Genomic DNA, 17812 nt, shown 5'->3' with positions numbered 1-17812 from the left:
TCACTGTTTCTCAGTGATTCAGGCCTCTTTCCTGAGTTAAGGGGAGAGCTCAGGATCTGTCTGACATCCGTGGTCAGCCTTGTCTTAAGTGAATTGTGGGTAAAGGCGTGTCCCAGATGCAGTGGGAGGACACGAAGTATGAACAACTACCTTCAGGACCTTCCAGTCCATAGGTGGAGGTGGAGAAAATTCATAGAAAAACAAATTAGTTAAAGGGATACTGCAGTAGTGCTGGGGAATTCAGAGCTATTTAAGACCTAGCATTCACTGGTGGTAGGAAAGGCAATTAAACATACATCTGACTGTCAGACTGACAAGTTCTATGGCAGACAAAAGAATAGGGTGATTGTGAAATGAACAGACTTTCCACAGAGAGGCAGAACAACAGTGGAAATGGGAGACAAGCGTTTTGGGGAAAGGAAAGAGCATGAAAAAAGAGGTAGAGGTGGAAGGTACAAGGTGTGCTCAGAGAAGACTGGGGCTTTGATGTGACTGGACTGGAGTGAAAGGTGCATGGAGTGGAGGGCTGGGAGGTGAAGATGAGGGCAAGGGAGGGAAATTGGAGCCAGCCAGGGAAGGGCCTTCAATGGAGGGGGTTTGGCTAAAATCCACTGGAGTCGTATAGACAAGTACAGAGGGAAACAGCTGTATGGTGCTATAAACACAATGCTGGGTGACTGAGGGGGCGGAGAGAGGGAGCTGGCTGCTGGGAGCAGCTCAGAAACCAGAGCTGAACAGCTTGTTTCTAGAAGAGCCTAGGCACAAAGTATGGTTTGGGAAATCGCCCTGGCCAAGGACCTTCTTGGAGCTGCAGGTATTCTCTCCCAAGTTTATTAACTGTGAAGAGTGTTCTGGCCTAGGGAGGCTGACATCAAACTGACCTGAAATCCAGAAGCAAAGAAAAGCAGTTCTTCAGAGAAACAGGAGTGCACCATCCTTACAGAGCTGGGATTCTGGAAGGGCCAGTTAAGGAGCCCTATGGGGAACAGGCTAGGAGGGGAGGAAGCTGTGTTTGGAGCTGGGGAAGATCCCAGAGGCTCAAAGGCAATGTTAGGGCCTCAATGTGAAAAAAGCCCAGGCCATAGGATGACTCACTCCTTTATTTCCCAAGCTCTGTTCTGCGTAGACAATGAAACCTCACTGAGATTTTTTCTGGTATTGAGTGGGTGGAGGGACTGATGTTTAACTTGTTATCAGGGCCGACTTCCTACCAGCGATAATATACCAGATGACCTGGAAATAGGGGAGGGTTGTAGAGTGAAGGGTGTGTTGCACGTAGGACTAGCGTGGAGCACAAAGGAACTAATGAATTGGTTTGCCTGGGCTGGAGGGCGAGGATTGCTACCTATTGGCTGCTTAGGTAGGTAGGTCTGTATTAAGCAGGACCCTCAAGAGGCCTGCCCAATGCAAGATACTATCTTTAAAACTATGTCTGCCGGGTGCAGTGGCTCACATCTGTAATCCCAGCACTTTGGGAGGCCGAGGAGGACGGATCACAAGGTCAGGAGTTTGAGACCGGCCTGGCCAATATGGTGAAACCCCATTTCTACTAAAAAATACAAAAATTAGCCAGGCATGGTGGCACGCACCTGTAGTCTCAGCTACTCAGGAGGCTGAGGCAGAAGAAGCTTGAACCCGGGAGGCAGAGGTTGCAGTGAGCCGAGATCACGCCACTGCGCTCTAGCCTGGGCAAAAAACAAACTAACTAACAAACAAAAACTATGTCAACATTTGCATCTTATCAGAAGATACATAACATTCTATGTAGTTACATGGTGCTTGATTTTTGAGATTTATTTTACTCATTCTTGAGAGTCCAGCAGCCTCAAAATCCCTAAGGGCCCCAAGACCAATTCAGTGGGCCATAAATAGAATTGTTTAAGTCTGGGGTTAAGACCCAGGGAAGTCTGGGTTGGGGGGACTATGGAGGCAATTGCAGATTTTTACAGATTTTGTTGATTTCTATCGCCTTAATTATAAAAGTTATGGGTATGTATTATAGATAATTTTAAAAATGCAAATAAATATAAAGAAAATAAATATAACCCATAATTCCATCACTACAGATAATCATTTGTAAACTTGTTGGTGTGTTTCTTTTCTACCCATGCATATCACATAAGTAGGACCATCCTACATATAGTGTTTTGCATCCATTCTTTTACCTAACTTTATATTGTAAATATTTCCACAGCATTAAACATTTCTCCAAGAACAATTTTTAATGGCTGTATTTCATGGTGTGAATATTACATAAACATTCCCCTATTGTTGTCTTTAAAGCGTCTAACTTTTCTATGCAATACACATGGTGGTGCTGAGCAACTTCTTGGATACATATTTTTCTGGCAGCTTTGTTTAGAAAAACAGCTTCCAGAAAGTTGATTACTGAGTCAAATAATAAGAACCTTTCTGAAACTTTTGATTATATATTACCAGATGGCTTTCAGATTCTATCCGTACTTAAGGCCACCAGTAATGTGTGTGTGCACATGTACGTGTGTGTCGCCCGTCTCACTAACTATACCCTTGCCACCTGCATAAGGGTTTGTTTTCTGTTTTTTTCGTTTTGTTTTGTTTTTTAGTCTTTGCTCTTTTGATAAGTAAACATGATATCTCTTTGTTCTCTTTTTAGTTTTATAGATTCTGTGTGAGGTGAAAAGGCCAAGGTTTTTAAGTTTGTTCAGGGAACAGCAGACAGGGATCAATAGAAGTGACATCAGATGCAGGTGGAGAACAGGGTTCAGGGTCCAGAATCCAATGTGGGGAGACAAGAGGGAGGCAGAGTTTGGGAAGGAACTCCTCAGTGGGGGTGGCGAGAACTGGGAAGAGCCAAACAGCATTAGAACAACTGGGTACTGGGGTTTAAAGGCCTTCTGCAAGAGGGAGAATAGGGAAGAGATTAATTGCTGCTAATGCATTTAATTGTATTCAGTGAAGTCTTAGGGACTTCCCTCCACAAGTTCCCTTTAAGTCGGATTCTCTACCCCTTGGCAGTGGGGATGCTTGTTGAACAGGATGTCTGCAGATCCCAGAATGGCTGCAAATGAATCACCCTATGAATACCAGTAGAGAACCAAGATCAAGACTAAAGCAATGATAATACATGAATATTGAGTACTCACTGCAGGCCAGGCACAGGTCTAAGCAGTTATTTAACTCATTTATCTTAACCACCACATAAAGCAGCTACTCTTACACTTATTTTACAGACGAAATAGAAGCACAGAGAAGTTAGGTAACTTGCCCAGTGTCAAGTCAGGAAGTAGGTGGAGTCTGGATTTGAACCTGCACATTCTGGCTAAAGCTCTTAACCACCAAATACAGAAATGTGGGAGGGGGAGCTAAAATTGCAGGACACATCCTGCCTGCCTACGCCGGCCAGAAGAAAACAGACGAGCAGGTGAGATGGCAGGGGCAGGACTTCTGCTTAAAATGAATCCTGGGACAGGATTCAGCTACCTTTCATTGGGCCCTAACTTCGTGCCAGACACTGTGTAAAGGGACTTTACGTTTAATCTTCACAGTAACCCCTTTGAGTGAGATACCGTCATTACTCCATCTTACTGATGAGGAAGCTGACGCACGGAACTGGCCCGAGACCCAGGGTCGGCTCAGGCCAGCCCTACGGCGGTGTGGTGGCTGCCCACGTGGCGCCCAGGAAGAGAAAAAATGGCGGGGCGGGGTCGGCAGGCGGGGGCGGGGCCAGGCGGGGGCGGGGCCAGGCGGGGCGGGGCCAAGGGCCGCAGAGCCTGGCGCGTAGCCGGCGAGATTTTGGTGGGGTCGCACCTGTTGCGTGACTCCCTCATAGTCCGGCCGCGGAAGTCCGACCCTGAATGCCCAGGGAGTGTTGAGAGAAACGTGGACGAGTTCCGGGTCCCGCTCTCTTGGGAGCACGTGGCCTACTCGCCTCTCGATTGCGGGGTTGGGTGGTCGCGACGCCGGGGTCGCCTTGAGGCCAGTCCGGCTGCCGAGGTCTGCAGGAGTCCGCCTCCGGCCAGCCGACAATTTTGAAAGACTACCTTACTTCCCCCATCTCAGTGCCCGGGCGGGGGCCCTTGGAACGAGTTGGCCGGGGTCTGGGCCCCGACCCCCCTGCTCTCCCACAGGACCCGGGCTTTCTGCTGTGCAGACCCTCGTGGGCAGCCTCCCCTCGGGACTCAGGCAGCATGGCCTCAGGTGAGTGTGTGTGCGGGCGTTGGAGGGAGGGTCTCTGGGACAGAGAAGTGCTGTGGCCAGGGTGACAAGAGAGTGGGAGCCCCAGCGCAGCCTGCAGGACCTAGAGAAGGCGGTCAGCTCCTCCTAGGAGGGCCTGGGGAGCAGAGTCAGAGTGTGCAGAGTCAGAGGAGAAATCCGAAGAGGCTAGGGTCTCTGTCCCAGACCCCCAGGTAAGGGGGTCTCCTGGCCTTCCTAGGAGGTACCTTTTTGGCGACGGTGGAATTTTCCCAAGACAAGCCCCTCCCTCCTGGGCTGGGATTCTCGGTTCTTCCCCCTCCTCCCAGAGCTGGGCTACCCCTGGAACTGAGGGTCGGATGGGGAAGGAAAAGGGGTGCTGGGTTTTCACGGAGTATGTAAGCCTGCCCTGCCCCGGGAGGACGGTGTTTGAGCTTGGGCTCACTCGCGGCTGAATTCCTGTTTGTTATTCTTTTCTCTTTCAGGCTAGCTGGAAGGACCAGCTAGCCTGGACTTTGGCTTGTTTGCCCTGGAGCCCTGGCATGATGGGGATGAGGGCTCTTGGGGGGGTTAGTGGAGAGCTGGGGGCTGGCCCTTCCCCGTCTTGTTTTCTGCCCACCCCCTCCCCCGCCCCCCGCCAGGCCCAGACATCATCAGTCACGTCACTCCAGGGACTGAGGAGGGAGGGGAGGAATAAGGGGCAGAGATGGAGGCCCCACTTCCCGAGGTTGCCTAGACAACAGGAGAAATCGTGGCCAGGGCCTCTTCCGCCTGCGGAGCCGCTGCTTCCTGCATCAGTCACTCCCGCTGGGGGCGGGGCGGAGGAAGGGGTTGGATGTGGCAGAGCCAGGCCCCAGCCGGTGCCTCTCAGACTCCCCCGCTGTCGCCGCCGTGGTCCCAGCCATGGCATCCTATCCATCTGGCTCTGGCAAGCCCAAGGCCAAATATCCCTTTAAGAAGCGGGCCAGCCCGCAGGCCTCCACTGCAGCTCCAGGTGAGTGTGTGCTTCCTGGCCTCAGGATAGATGCTAGGCTCTGTCCCACCACCTCTCGCCTAAGCGGCTGGTCCCTCAGAGGGGGCCACCTCCTCTGGCATCCTTCTGCGGTGGTGCCCCTCAACCTCAGTCTCAGGGACGGCCGGCTTGGAAGGTGGGGTAGGGAAGACGGATGTGGATATAAGATGTCTGTGCCAGGGATGCTGTCCTGTCACAGCAGTGGGCATGGTGTGGGTGCAGCAAGAGGTGTGTATGCACACGTGTCAGCGTGTACATGTGCTAAGACTGCGTGTGAAGCGTGTGTGAATGGAGTGGGGGTGTGTGGGACTGACTGCTTTGCGGACTGGCTGCTCTGACTGGCGCCTGTGCCTTTACCAGGCGGGCTCAGGCTGTTCTCCTGTGGCTAGCTCCTCTTTCCAGCACACCACCTCGGGATCCCCTTCACTGGGGGTCTGACATCTGGGCACAACCATTCCTGGCTGGCATCCCACAGCTGGGGGCTTGACTGTATCTATTGTTTGCTATTTGCTCATTCCTGGTCTATGTTGTGAGCCTCCTTAGGAGCATGGGGTGTCCTTGGTCAGGTCTGTGTAGGGCTCAGCCTGGGGCTGCTGCCTGCACTGCGTGTGCTCCTGCACCCTTTGGTTCGTCTCTCACTCTAGTAAGCATCTCTGCACCATTTGGAGCAGGCAACGTGGTGCGGCAGTGCCTGTCTCAGTGAGGGCTTGGCCGCCTGGCTGTGTGCTTGCAGAGGGCTGTCTGCCTGCCGTCTGCCCCCAGGCCTTGTGGCTAAGGAAGGACCCACCCTGACTTTGATGACCAGATCCTGCTGACTGCTCCCACCCCTGCAGCAGTCTGTAGCTACAGCCCAATTATCAACATCCCCCATTGTTTCATTGAAGATGCCTGGCGCAAGGTCTGCACTGTCCCAAGGCCTGTGCCATCCAGAAAGGGTATCCTCTGGGTGGGTCCCTCCCTGGCCCTGTTTGGGTCAGCAGTAGGGCAACTGGTACGGATCTAGCCAAGAACCAGAGACCCTTCGGTGGTGAGATGGTAAGAGCATCTGATACTTGTGGGTCAAAGCCCCGGACACCTCCGTGCCTACTGAGGCAGTCCTGGCAGTGTGTGAGGGGCTCCTGGTCAGGAGGGGAGGTGGGGTGCTCAGAATCTCGAAGTTGGTGGGAGTGGCTGTGGAGCGGCCCCTTCTGGCTTTTGCTTGATTCCTCCGTGAGTGTGCGGTGCTGACCCCTAGAGAAAGGACCAGTAGGGACCTGAGTCTTCTAGGCCTGGCCTCTGAGAGCGTAGAGGTTACTGCTTGTGTGTCACCTTCAGTGAGCCTGTAGCAGCCCTGGAGAGTGGCTTGGCAGGCTAGGGGGATGGCGCTGGCTGTTGGAATCTGTCCTGCTCACCGCAGGATTGCTGTGGAGCCCCAGACCCCCTGCTAGGAAAGAGGCTTGAGATTTGGGCCTTTGACTCAACTCCTGATGACCCAGTATGAACCAACCATGAGGGTCTGCGGTCTGCCTCCTCTAGATGGAGTTAGAAGTGGTCTGGGGCCATATGTAGGGAGGAGGTGTGTAGAATCAGGGTTCTTGGGCAAGAAAAGATCTTACGCTCTGGGGATGAGGCAAGTTCCCCTCTTTTCTTCCTCTTCCTATGTTGTCCTTTTCCAAGTAAGAGATAGAGTCACCCCCATCTCCACCCCTGCCAAGTTCACTGCCCTTTACTGGCCTTTGCCTTCGCCCTGCACTGGGCCTTCCACCGTTCTCAATGGGTGGGGCGACAAGTAGAAAGTATTTGAGGGCCCCAGGAGTTCATAATTGTAGGCCCTCACCTCAACACAGCCTGGTGTTTTGCAGAACACTTGCATAGCCATTATCTCTGTGAGTCTTACGGCAGCTGTGGCTAGGCAGGAAGGGACCACATATTGTCTCACTTGCAGATGAGGACCCAGAGCTTCCCAGAGGTAGGTAGAGACATGTCTGTCAGCAGGAACAGAATCAGACCCACAGCCTCCAAATCCCAGCTCCCTTTCTCCCGAACTTATCCTGGACAGTTTGTCCCCTCCCTGATGGTAGCTTGGACAGGTGCTGCAGGTCCAGGAGCCTGCGAACCAGTTCCCTGAGCAGCTGGGTGGCGGGGAAGCCTCAGTGACTGGCCCCCATCTAGACTGGGCCATTTCCTCAGCTGCCAGCCAGCTCCTTCCCCAGCAGAGGCCCTGTCTCTCCTGAGGGACCCCATAGTCAGGGCCCAGAGGACAGTGCTGAGCAACAAGACCACTGCCAGGGGAAGCCGACGTGGGGCTGCGGGTGTGGAGGGAGCTGCTCCCCTCCTTTTTCTCCCCTCTTACCCTTTAGCCAGCCAGGCCCTGCCCACTCGCTGTCCCCTAGAGCAGTGGATTTTAAGGAGTCTTGGCTCCTCCTTGCTAGCCTGGCCTGCCCAAATCAGCCTACCCTGCTTCTCCCCCTAGGAGCCTTGCATCTGGCTGGGTCCTCCCTGGCACTGTGGAGGTGAAGGCCCTCTTTAGTTCTGGAGTTTGTCTTCTAAGTCTGATGCGCCTTCCCTTGGTTTCCGGGCTCCCTTGAGCTCCCCTAGCTCCGTGCTCACAGCTATCTCAGGGTCTCCCCTGCTTGCAGCTGCACTTGGTACAGCCTGTGCCAGCCCCTGAGGGACTGGCTGCAGCTTCACTGGCAAACAGGCGGGCAAGGGGCACAGGGCTGCTGGCCGGAGCTGCCTGCACTCTGCAGGTAGGATTCAGGCAGGGTCCAGGGTGCGCAGGGGATGGGGTCCTGGACCTGGGGCTGCCCCCTCCCTCTTCCCTTTGTCCAGCTTTGTGACCAGTCCTGGAGTATCGGGAAATGGGCGCAGAGACTTTAAGGCTGGCTACCAAGGCAGATCCTGTAATCCTTCCCTAAGCCGGGGTAGAGGGTGCTGGAGGGGAGCACTCCTGACAGCAGCTGAGAGAGCCAGTTTGGTGTGGAAAGCTTCCCACTGGGGAACTGGGGCTGCTGAGCCCAGGGAGGGTCCTTTGGGGTAGGCTGGAAGCCTTGGCAGGCTCCAGAGACCCGATTCACAGCCCTCGGGTGCCAACCTCCTGGTGGTACAGGTGAAGAGTCTGGTCCTTGGTTGAGAAAGACCCCTGGCTTCTGACACTCCCTTCCCCAGGGCCCTCCGTGGGACCTCCAGCCCAGGTCCTGGGGCCTGAGTGGCATAGACTGTGACAGCTCCTTTTGGAGGCGCAGGCTAAGGCCAGGGCACATCTTGGCAGCCCTGGAGTCCTGGGGGAGAGGGCAGGCCTCCAGGGAGGAGGTAGGGTTCCCCTGCCAACCAGGCCCTCCTCTTCCTCTCCTCTTCCCTTGAGGGCTGGTGCCCAGGTCAGAGCCGAGCAGTGGCTGTAGCTTCTCTTGTGCTGCACGGGTCTAGAATGTCAGGCGCAGGGTCCTGCCCCTTTGAGTGGAAAATCTGCTAGTCCAGGCTCGGGTCTGATCCTGGCTTGCCTGCTCTGGGGGCTGCAGGCTGGGGGTCCTTGGTGTGGCCGCCTGGTTCTTACTGAGTGTCTGGTGTGTGCTTCTGCGGGTGTCTGTGTGCGTATGTGCATGTGTGTGCACATGTACACAGGTGCACCTGCCTCTGCGAGGTAGTCACGTGGAGATTCTCACGGCCTGAGGGAGCAGGCTTTAGTCCTGAAGTCAGTTCTCATTCAGGGAGGTAATGAATCTACTCGTTCTAGGGGCAGATTCAGAATCCCCACCTCGAGCCTGGAATGGGTGAGGGGTCCCTGTGTGAGAGGTGAGGGGTGAGCTCTTTGGGAGCTACATACCCACTTTCCCGACCCTGGGCTCTCTCAGGAGCTGGCCTAGGCAGGGCAGGGGCCCAGGGCTTTCAGGGGCTGCCCCTCCACCGTTTGACCCTGGCATCACTGTCTCTGCAGAGGCTCGGGGTGGTCTGGGGGCCCCTCCGCTGCAGTCTGCCCGATCCCTGCCGGGCCCCGCCCCCTGCCTCAAGCACTTCCCGCTCGACCTGCGCACGTCTATGGATGGCAAATGCAAGGAGATCGCCGAGGTATCGCCTGGCACCACCCGCACCCTCACCCCGTGTCTCCACGCCCTGCCTCTGCTCCCCACACCCCTCACCTCAGCTGTCCCCTTACCTCACGCTTGGCTGTCTCCTGATCCTCAGCCTCTCCCAGGTACCCCTGGTCCTGCTGCCCTCACCCCATCCCCAGACTCTGTAGGAGAGGGCCCTGGGGGGCGGAGGGCCAGCCACGCTGATCTTCCTTCCCTCCCCCCAGGAGCTGTTCAGCCGCTCGCTGGCTGAGAGCGAGCTCCGTAGTGCCCCGTATGAGTTCCCCGAGGAGAGCCCCATCGAGCAGCTGGAGGAGCGGCGGCAGCGGCTGGAGCGGCAGATCAGCCAGGATGTCAAGTGAGCCCGGCAGACAGCTGCCTAGCCTTCCTCCATCCCCATCCAGACCCTTTCAGAGCCCCTTCTCTGCCCCTGTGCCTCCCACCCTCCCCTGGGGGTCTGTACAGGGAGCATAGAGTGGGCTTTGGAGTCAGGCTGCTAGGTTCTGTTCTGTCTTCTAGCCACTGGTGTGGCCGGGTCATGTGGCTTCACTTATGGGTCTGCCTTCTCATCTCTAAAGTGGGTGAGAACGGCACAGGGTTCTGCAGCTCTGCCTTTGAGAATCACATGTGACAACATGTGCGCACAGCACCTGGCATAGTGCTGGGGCCTGGGAGCAAGGGCAGGCCCTCGCGATCTGCCTGACCTCTCACCCCTCCTGCCTCTAGGCTGGAGCCAGACATCCTGCTTCGGGCCAAGCAAGATTTCCTGAAGACGGACAGTGACTCGGACCTACAGTGAGGAGGGCAGAGGGGTGTGGGGCCTGTGGAGCTGCAGCCTGCCCCTCTGCCAGCTCTAAACCCCTCCCTTCAACACCCCCCTGCAGGCTCTACAAGGAACAGGGTGAGGGGCAGGGTGACAGGAGCCTGCGGGAGCGTGATGTGGTGCTGGAACGGGAGTTTCAGCGGGTCACCATCTCTGGGGAGGAGAAGTGTGGGGTGAGTGTGGGGCAGGGCCTTGAGTCTCCATCACCCGTGTCTCAGTGGGCTCCCCCAGCCTGGGGGTGGGGCTGGAGAGGGCGTTTCTCTTTCCAGCAGCTGGAGGGGCCGAGGGGCTGGCTGGAGCCACTTGATGTGCTGGACCAGGGGGACTGAGTGTTTCTGGGGGTCAGGGCCTGCAGGAGTAGGGGATAGTTTGGGATCTAGGGGACGGCCTCAGAGAGGAGGTCTCTGAATCTGAGACTGAGTAGAGTGGTCGCATGTCCTCATCTCCAGGTGCCATTCACAGACCTGCTGGATGCAGCCAAGAGTGTGGTGCGGGCGCTCTTCATCCGGGAGAAGTACATGGCCCTGTCCCTGCAGAGCTTCTGCCCCACCACCCGCCGCTACCTGCAGCAGCTGGCTGAAAAGCCTCTGGAGACCCGGACCTATGAGCAGGGCCCCGACACCCCTGTGTCTGCTGGTGGGACCCCCCATCTCTGCCCTACCCCACATGCCCTAGCCTCCTGGGTTTCCTGAGCCTGGTGCCTGGACACCTCTGCCCCGCCTGCCTCTGCCTACACCCAGGCTCCTTCCAGCCTCTTGGTGTACAGGGCTGGAGGCTGGGCAGGAGCTGTCTGAACTACTGGGTCTTCAGCATCTCTTGCCCTCTGTGGGGTTTGGGCTGGGCAGCGGGTGGCTTGGAAGAGCCCTGCTCTGACTTTACCCTCTGTACTCACCCTGCAGATGCCCCGGTGCACCCCCCGGTGCTGGAGCAGCACCCGTATGAGCACTGTGAGCCCAGCACCATGCCTGGGGACCTGGGCTTGGGTCTGCGCATGGTGCGGGGTGTGGTGCACGTCTACACCCGCAGGGAACCTGATGAGCAGTAAGAGGGGTGTGGTGTGTGTTGGGGGGATGCAGTGTGGGAGGCTGCGTTGGCTGGGAGAGGCCACAGGGCCGGGCTTGCTGTCCTCACCAAGCTCCCTTCCATGCCAGCTGCTCAGAGGTGGAGCTGCCATACCCTGACCTGCAGGAATTTGTGGCTGATGTCAATGTGCTGATGGCCCTGATTATCAATGGTCCCATGTGAGTCCCCTGCCACCCCAGACACTTAGCTCGCCTCCCAGCCCAGATTCTCCAGCCCCAGCTCTGCCCCAGACTCCTGTCACCTGGTGTCCTGCCCTTCCTAGTTACTGAGCCCTAGACTTCCCCGCAGTCTACTGCTCTCTTGGTAGCCTCCTTCCTCACCCTCCCACCTGCTCCCTCCTCACCCTCCCACCTGCTCCCTTTGCACTGCTACCTGGGCCCTCCCCAGGTGCCTCCCTTCAGGGCCTAAGTCCTTGCCTTGTTCTCATGCCCAGAAAGTCATTCTGCTACCGCCGGCTGCAGTACCTGAGCTCCAAGTTCCAGATGCACGTGCTACTCAATGAGATGAAGGAGCTGGCCGCCCAGAAGAAAGTGCCACACCGAGATTTCTACAACATCCGCAAGGTGGGCCCTCAGCCCATGGTCCTGATCCCACACCCCTGCCCAGCCTCCTCTCCAAGGGCCAGGCTCCCCACGCAGCATCCAGGACAGAGGGTGCCTTCCCATCGCACTGCCCTGGGCCCCAGACCTTCCCGGCCTCCGGTGGACCAGCAGCGCCCTGTTCCACCCCAGGTGGACACCCACATCCACGCCTCGTCCTGCATGAACCAGAAGCACCTGCTGCGCTTCATCAAGCGGGCGATGAAGCGGCACCTGGAGGAGATCGTGCATGTGGAGCAGGGCCGTGAGCAGACGCTGCGGGAGGTCTTCGAGAGCATGAATCTCACAGCCTACGACCTGAGTGTGGACACGCTGGATGTGCATGCGGTCTGTGCCAGTGGTGTGGGCTGTGGGACTGAGTCAGTTACGGAACCAGGAGTCAGGGGTGACCTGAGCCTGCCCGTGTCCCCCAGGACAGGAATACTTTCCATCGCTTTGACAAGTTTAATGCCAAATACAACCCTATTGGGGAGTCCGTTCTCCGAGAGATCTTCATCAAGACGGACAACAGGGTATCTGGGAAGTACTTTGCTCACATCATCAAGGTAAGGAGGCAGCCTTCCCTACCAAGCCTCGAGCCTGAGGATCTGGGGGCTTTTGTGGGGTGAGACTCTAGGAGGGTGGGCAGATGGCCCCTGAAGAGCTCTGACTCAGCTCACCTCATGTCTAGGAGGTGATGTCGGACCTGGAGGAGAGCAAATACCAGAATGCAGAGCTTCGGCTCTCCATTTATGGGCGCTCGAGGGACGAGTGGGACAAGCTGGCGCGCTGGGCCGTCATGCACCGCGTGCACTCCCCCAACGTGCGCTGGCTGGTGCAGGTGCCCCGCCTCTTGTGAGTGTCCCTTGGAGTGGGAGGAGAAACTGTGGGGCCATGTTCAAGGGGTCAGGGACTGCCTCCTGCCCTCCTGGGATGACTAAGCCTCCCTTGTCTCTGCCAACCCCTCTGAGTATGAGGAAGGGCTTCCTGGTCCCACCCATGGTCTGTCCAGCCTGGCCCACCTGGGTATCCTTGCTTTTCCAGTGTGGTTCAGCCTCTGTGCTCTTGGGCTGAGCTCTGACCCTTACTGGCCTGCTGGGTTTCCTTGCACTGGCCCTGACTTGCATATACCTGCGTGTTATGTCTTGCCTGCAGTGACGTGTACCGTACCAAGGGCCAGCTGGCCAACTTCCAGGAGATGCTGGAGAACATCTTCCTGCCACTGTTCGAGGCCACTGTGCACCCTGCCAGCCACCCAGAATTGCATCTGTTCCTGGAGCATGTGAGCAGGCGGCACAGGGCTGGGTATGGGGAGGACAGCTGGCCCCACGCCCAGCTGCAGTCCTGGGTCTGACCCCAGGGTCTTGTGCTAGGTGGATGGTTTTGACAGCGTGGATGATGAGTCTAAGCCTGAGAACCATGTCTTCAACCTGGAAAGCCCCCTGCCCGAGGCCTGGGTGGAGGAGGACAACCCACCCTACGCCTACTACCTGTACTACACCTTTGCCAACATGGCCATGTTGAACCACCTGCGCAGGTGCCTGCATCACCCAGTGTCTGCTTGCCATGCAGTCTCATGCCCCACAAGCCTCACTCTTGGCACCCTGGGCCGGGGCCACCAGACCTCTGACCCACCTGCTGCCTGGACTGGATGGTTCTTCCTCTGCTCCTGGAGCTACATCCCTCAGCCCTCACAGCCAGTAACTACCCCTGTCCCTCTCATCCCAGGCGTGCAGTTATTGGCTGGAGGACATATGTGTGCTGGGTTGGGGGGTCAGGAGCCCTGGAGAGCCCAGGTAATCCCAGGCTCAGGAGCTGACACTGTCTTCATGTCCCCCAGGCAGAGGGGCTTCCACACGTTTGTGCTGAGGCCACACTGCGGGGAGGCTGGGCCCATCCACCACCTGGTGTCAGCCTTCATGCTGGCTGAGAACATTTCCCATGGGCTGCTTCTGCGCAAGGTCAGCGTCCGCACCCCCCAGCCTTCCCTCCCAACTGTACACCTTCCTCTGAACCATGCTGGCCCTTCGGCGACCGATTCTCCTCCCACCCAACCCTCAGACTGGATTCTACCTTCCCCACCCCAGCCTCCAGCCTGGAGCCGCAACTTGGATTTTTACTGTAATTCACCCTTTGCACATCCGGCCCGCCCTGGATTCCCCTCCCCCTGCCCTCTGGTGTGGCCAGGACCCCCAGAACCACTGTGCTCTACCCAGCCTCGAGGCTGCCTGACAGGCCCTCCCTCCCTGTTGCCTGCCCAGGCCCCAGTCCTGCAGTACCTGTACTACCTGGCCCAGATAGGCATCGCCATGTCCCCGCTCAGCAACAACAGCCTCTTCCTCAGCTACCACCGGAATCCGCTACCGGAGTACCTGTCCCGCGGCCTCATGGTCTCCCTGTCCACCGATGATCCCCTCCAGTTCCATTTCACCAAGGTCAGAGCCCAGCAGGCAGCCAGGCGAGCGAGCGGGCGTGCGTCCGTCCCGGGACGCAGGGGTCTCCGGGTTGGTGCTGCCCCCTGCTGGTGGAGCATAGCAGGCCACTCGGCAAGTCCTGCGGAGGTGGGGGAGGCGGGCAGGGGCGGCGGGTCAGGACGGCTCGGCTCAGGGAACCTGGCCCGTGCAGGAGCCGCTGATGGAGGAGTACAGCATCGCCACCCAGGTGTGGAAGCTCAGCTCCTGCGATATGTGTGAGCTGGCCCGCAACAGCGTGCTCATGAGCGGCTTCTCCCACAAGGTACGACAGCGTCTGCTTGGACCTTGGCATGACCGCTCTCCTCCCCTCCTCCACATTTGGGCTCCTGACCTGTTTCTGGGGTGGCTTGGGGTGGGGCACAGCACCTCAGCGCTGGCTGCAGCCCTGTCCACTACCCCTGCGTCCTACAGGTAAAGAGCCACTGGCTGGGACCCAACTATACCAAGGAAGGTCCTGAGGGGAACGACATCCGCCGGACCAACGTGCCAGACATCCGCGTGGGCTACCGCCACGAGACCCTGTGCCAGGAGCTGGCGCTCATCACGCAGGCAGTCCAGAGTGAGATGCTGGAGACCATCCCGGAGGAGGCGGCGGTGGCCACGAGCCCGGGGCCTCAGTGAGCCTGGCCCCTGCAGCGCCCACCACATCGCAGCACTTTGACCACGTTTTGTTCTCAGACCCCTCCCATGCTGTGTGGTCTCTGCATGTCTCCATTCTTCTCTGTCTCTGTCTCTTTCTTGCATGTCTCTGACCATGTCACTGTCCCTGGGCCACCTAGTGAAGGCAAAGCCTGGGAATCTGCTCATTGTTGTTTGGGCTCAGGTAGCACCTGACTGCCCAGGTACTGAGGGCCTCCCCTGCTGGTGGCCCTGTCCTGGGATCCTCAGAAGCCTGACTGTCCTACGGGTTTCTCCAGTGTCCACGGGGGATTGGGATGGTTGGGGGCCGGCCCCTCTAGCCTTTCATGTCCTGCCTGGACAAATCTAAGCTTTGGCCAGGGCTGAAGTTTAGGCCTCTGTTTTATGTAGCCGAGGGGCAGGCAGGGGACCTGTACACCTCTGCTGCGGGCCCGGGGCTGCCGAGGGTCTGTGGGGTTCCAGCAGCTTTGCACTGGGTAGAGCTGAGCTGAGAGCTCAGTCACAGCCCGGGGCTTCCTGGCCTGAGTGGGTAGACAGAGGCGGCAAGGGTGCTGGACCCCATCTCCGCCAAGTCACTGCCCAGCAGCTTTCTCTCCGTCCCGTCCCCAGCCCACGTGCTCCTTGGGTGTCAGCTTCCCGTGCCTCTGTGGGAGAGGGCAGCTGCCTTGTGTTCTGTCTGGGGCTACGGTCGCTGCAAGGTCCTGGATCTGCCACTCAGCCCTGGGAGTGGTGTTCCCAGTGCGGTTCCCAGAGCTTTGACCAGATCCTGATCCCAGCTGGCCCCTGTGTTGTGTTCCGAACCGAGGCCTTTGCTGTGAACTTCAGTGTTTCGTATGATCCATCTTTCCTAGTGCATGAAAAATAAAGATTATTTAAGTAATGAGGCAGGTGGGGTTTCTGTCGGGAGAGGGAGAGCCGTGGTGGGAGGTGGCTGTGGATGGAGGTGCAGCACATTCTGAGGGGAGGGACTAGGCTTGGGTGATGTGTGTGTTGTGTACATGAAAACTGACAAAGGAAGCTGTGGGCAAGAGGAGACGCCGACCGACCCTCATCCAGCCTGTCCCCTGTGAGGGGGACACCTAGCCCCGTGTCTGCGGCACATCCCTGTCACACCAGCTTGGGTGCTGGTGTCTGTTTCCCACCCTGTACCCTCCCCTCTTCCAGCCGCGGAGGGGAAGACTGGGAATGTGCACCCACAGGCAGACCTGAGGCCAGGGGCTTCTGGGAGTCTTGTTTAGGTGGCCCTCTCCAGGACCCAGTCTCAGAGATTCTGATTCAGTAAGCGGAAGGTGTGGCACCAACATCTGCAAACTCTCGGGCAGATTCCATTGCAAGGGGTTGGAGCAAGCCGGTGCCTTCAGATTTCAGCCTCCCCCACCACGTCAGCTCTGTCCCCTGTTTCATACACAATTTCTGGAGCACCTTCCTGGCACAGAGGTTGCTGGAGTCTGTTGCCTGGGTAAAGAAGGAGAATGGAATGTGCTCTGCGCTGTGCAGGGTCCTGGGTGGGCGGAGAGAAGTCTGTCACTGTCCCTGCTGCTGGCTGGGGAGGCCTGTCCTCCCCTGGCTGGCCGCCTCGGAAACGATTAGCCCTGGAACAGCATGAGCTTGTGTAATTGAGGGCCTGCCCAGAGCCAGAGCAGCTGGAGCGGGAGGGGGAGGCTGGGAGGCTGCTGGCTTCTCCTCCCTTCCTGTCAGCCGCTCTCCCCAACCCCTGCCTCGTTCAGCAAGCAGGTCTGCACCTGGCCCTGCGCGTCCAGCGGGTGCCTGGGCAGAAGCTCTCATCCCTCCCCACTTCCTGGTGGCCAAGCCCCCTCCTAGTCAAGACCCAAGGCCCTTCAGTTCAGAGGACACCCCTTGCCAATTTATTCTGGCCACTTAACATGTCACAGAATTGAACACCGGAGCCCAGTGAGGGTGGGAGGTGGTGAGTCCAGGGCCCCTCCACCCACGCTGGGCTCAGCTGCCCAAGGATCCCCCTTTCCAAGGGTGAGGAGAACTCACTTTTCAAGTAGGTGAATAATAACACATGTCAGCTGTGTCTTATTTTTGTTTTAACAAGGAAGCAGGATTAGAAGACCTTTTTTTTTTTTTCCCTCCCAGATCCCTGTTCTTCATAGAAGATCTTTCTAGAAGGTTTTTCAGAGGCAAGAACTGCCTGTCCCGTCTTCCAGCACTTAGGACTCCATCTTTACTCGTGGCATTTGTCATTCAATATATTCCTTCAGTTCATTTTCTTATCTCCTGTTTTTCTTAGTGTGTGCTGAAGCCTAGGCCTAAGAATATTACTAATTTAAAGTTCCTTAGCTGCCTCTCCATGGTTTATTTTTGAAACGAGGTCTTGCTCTGTCGTCCAGGCTGCAATGAACTCCTGGGCTTAGGCATCCCCATCCTCCCACCCCGGCCTCATGAGTAGCAGGGACTACAGGAATGTGCCACCTCTAGACAGGGCTTCACCATGTTGTACAGGCTGGTCCTGAGCTCCTGGGCTCAAGTGATCCCTCAGAGTGCTGGGGTTACAGGCATGAGCCACTGCGTCCAACCCACAATTTATTTTTTAAACAACTTGCCTCTGGTTTCTTAATTTCTCAGAAATTTCTCTTTCAAATATTTATCAAGAGAAAATAATCTTAAAACAGTAAGGCTTTAATACTTTTTCCTATCTGAAAAGAAAATCATTTTCATTGAAATATTTGGAAAATACAGAAAAACAGGAAGAAGTAGAAAGCCCACTCATAATCTACCAGTTTCACCAAATATTTGCTGCATGCCTGAGATATATGTAGATATTTTAATACATATTTAAGTATATTTATGTATTCCTTTTTGTTCTTTTTAACATGGTATTTTTGAGTTGAGATTACATGTATAGTTAGGTTTTTCTTTTTTTTTTTTTGAGACAGAGTCTTGCTCTGTTGCCCAGGCTGGAGTGCCGTGGTGGTATGATCTCGGCTCACTGCAACCTCCACCTCCCGGGTTCAAGC

General features: G+C 56.7%; 1 protein-coding gene across 4 annotated transcripts; it reads left to right on the top strand.

The window, feature by feature from the left end:
* Positions 1-3551: 3551 nt before the first annotated feature.
* AMPD2 (adenosine monophosphate deaminase 2) lies at positions 3552-15712 on the top strand. Of its 4 annotated transcripts, none has more exons than XM_032249839.1 (18): positions 3552-4179; positions 9099-9229; positions 9459-9589; positions 9958-10026; positions 10116-10227; positions 10504-10690; positions 10954-11095; positions 11206-11295; positions 11571-11700; positions 11869-12063; positions 12150-12281; positions 12407-12570; positions 12871-12997; positions 13089-13252; positions 13556-13676; positions 13977-14150; positions 14341-14451; positions 14601-15712. In XM_032249839.1, exons 1-18 carry the CDS (start codon positions 4170-4172, stop codon positions 14808-14810), a joined length of 2400 nt encoding a protein of 799 aa, XP_032105730.1. In that variant the 5' UTR covers positions 3552-4169; the 3' UTR covers positions 14811-15712. The 4 variants fall into 4 exon arrangements, with proteins under 4 accessions (XP_032105730.1, XP_032105728.1, XP_032105729.1 ...); XM_032249837.1 differs by lacking the exon at positions 3552-4179 and adding an exon at positions 4214-5167; XM_032249840.1 differs by lacking the exon at positions 3552-4179 and adding an exon at positions 5196-7914.
* The last annotated feature ends 2100 nt before the right edge of the window (positions 15713-17812 follow it).

Source organism: Sapajus apella, unplaced genomic scaffold (assembly GCF_009761245.1).
Source record: "Sapajus apella isolate SASKATOON/1434 unplaced genomic scaffold, GSC_monkey_1.0 scaffold69, whole genome shotgun sequence".
Taxonomy (NCBI): domain Eukaryota; kingdom Metazoa; phylum Chordata; class Mammalia; order Primates; family Cebidae; genus Sapajus; species Sapajus apella.
Note: the sequence above shows the minus strand (reverse complement) of the source record. Positions and strands in the feature narration are given on the sequence as shown.

Excerpts from the sequence above, each read along its gene's own strand:
- AMPD2 (XM_032249837.1), top strand. The coding sequence starts at position 5,077 with ATGGCATCCTATCCATCTGGCTCTGGCAAGCCCAAGGCCAAATATCCC. Across the intron at positions 5,168-9,098 it reads GGCCTCCACTGCAGCTCCAG|AGGCTCGGGGTGGTCTGGGG; the intron begins GTGAGTGTGTGC and ends CTGTCTCTGCAG. Across the intron at positions 9,590-9,957 it reads CAGATCAGCCAGGATGTCAA|GCTGGAGCCAGACATCCTGC; the intron begins GTGAGCCCGGCA and ends TCCTGCCTCTAG.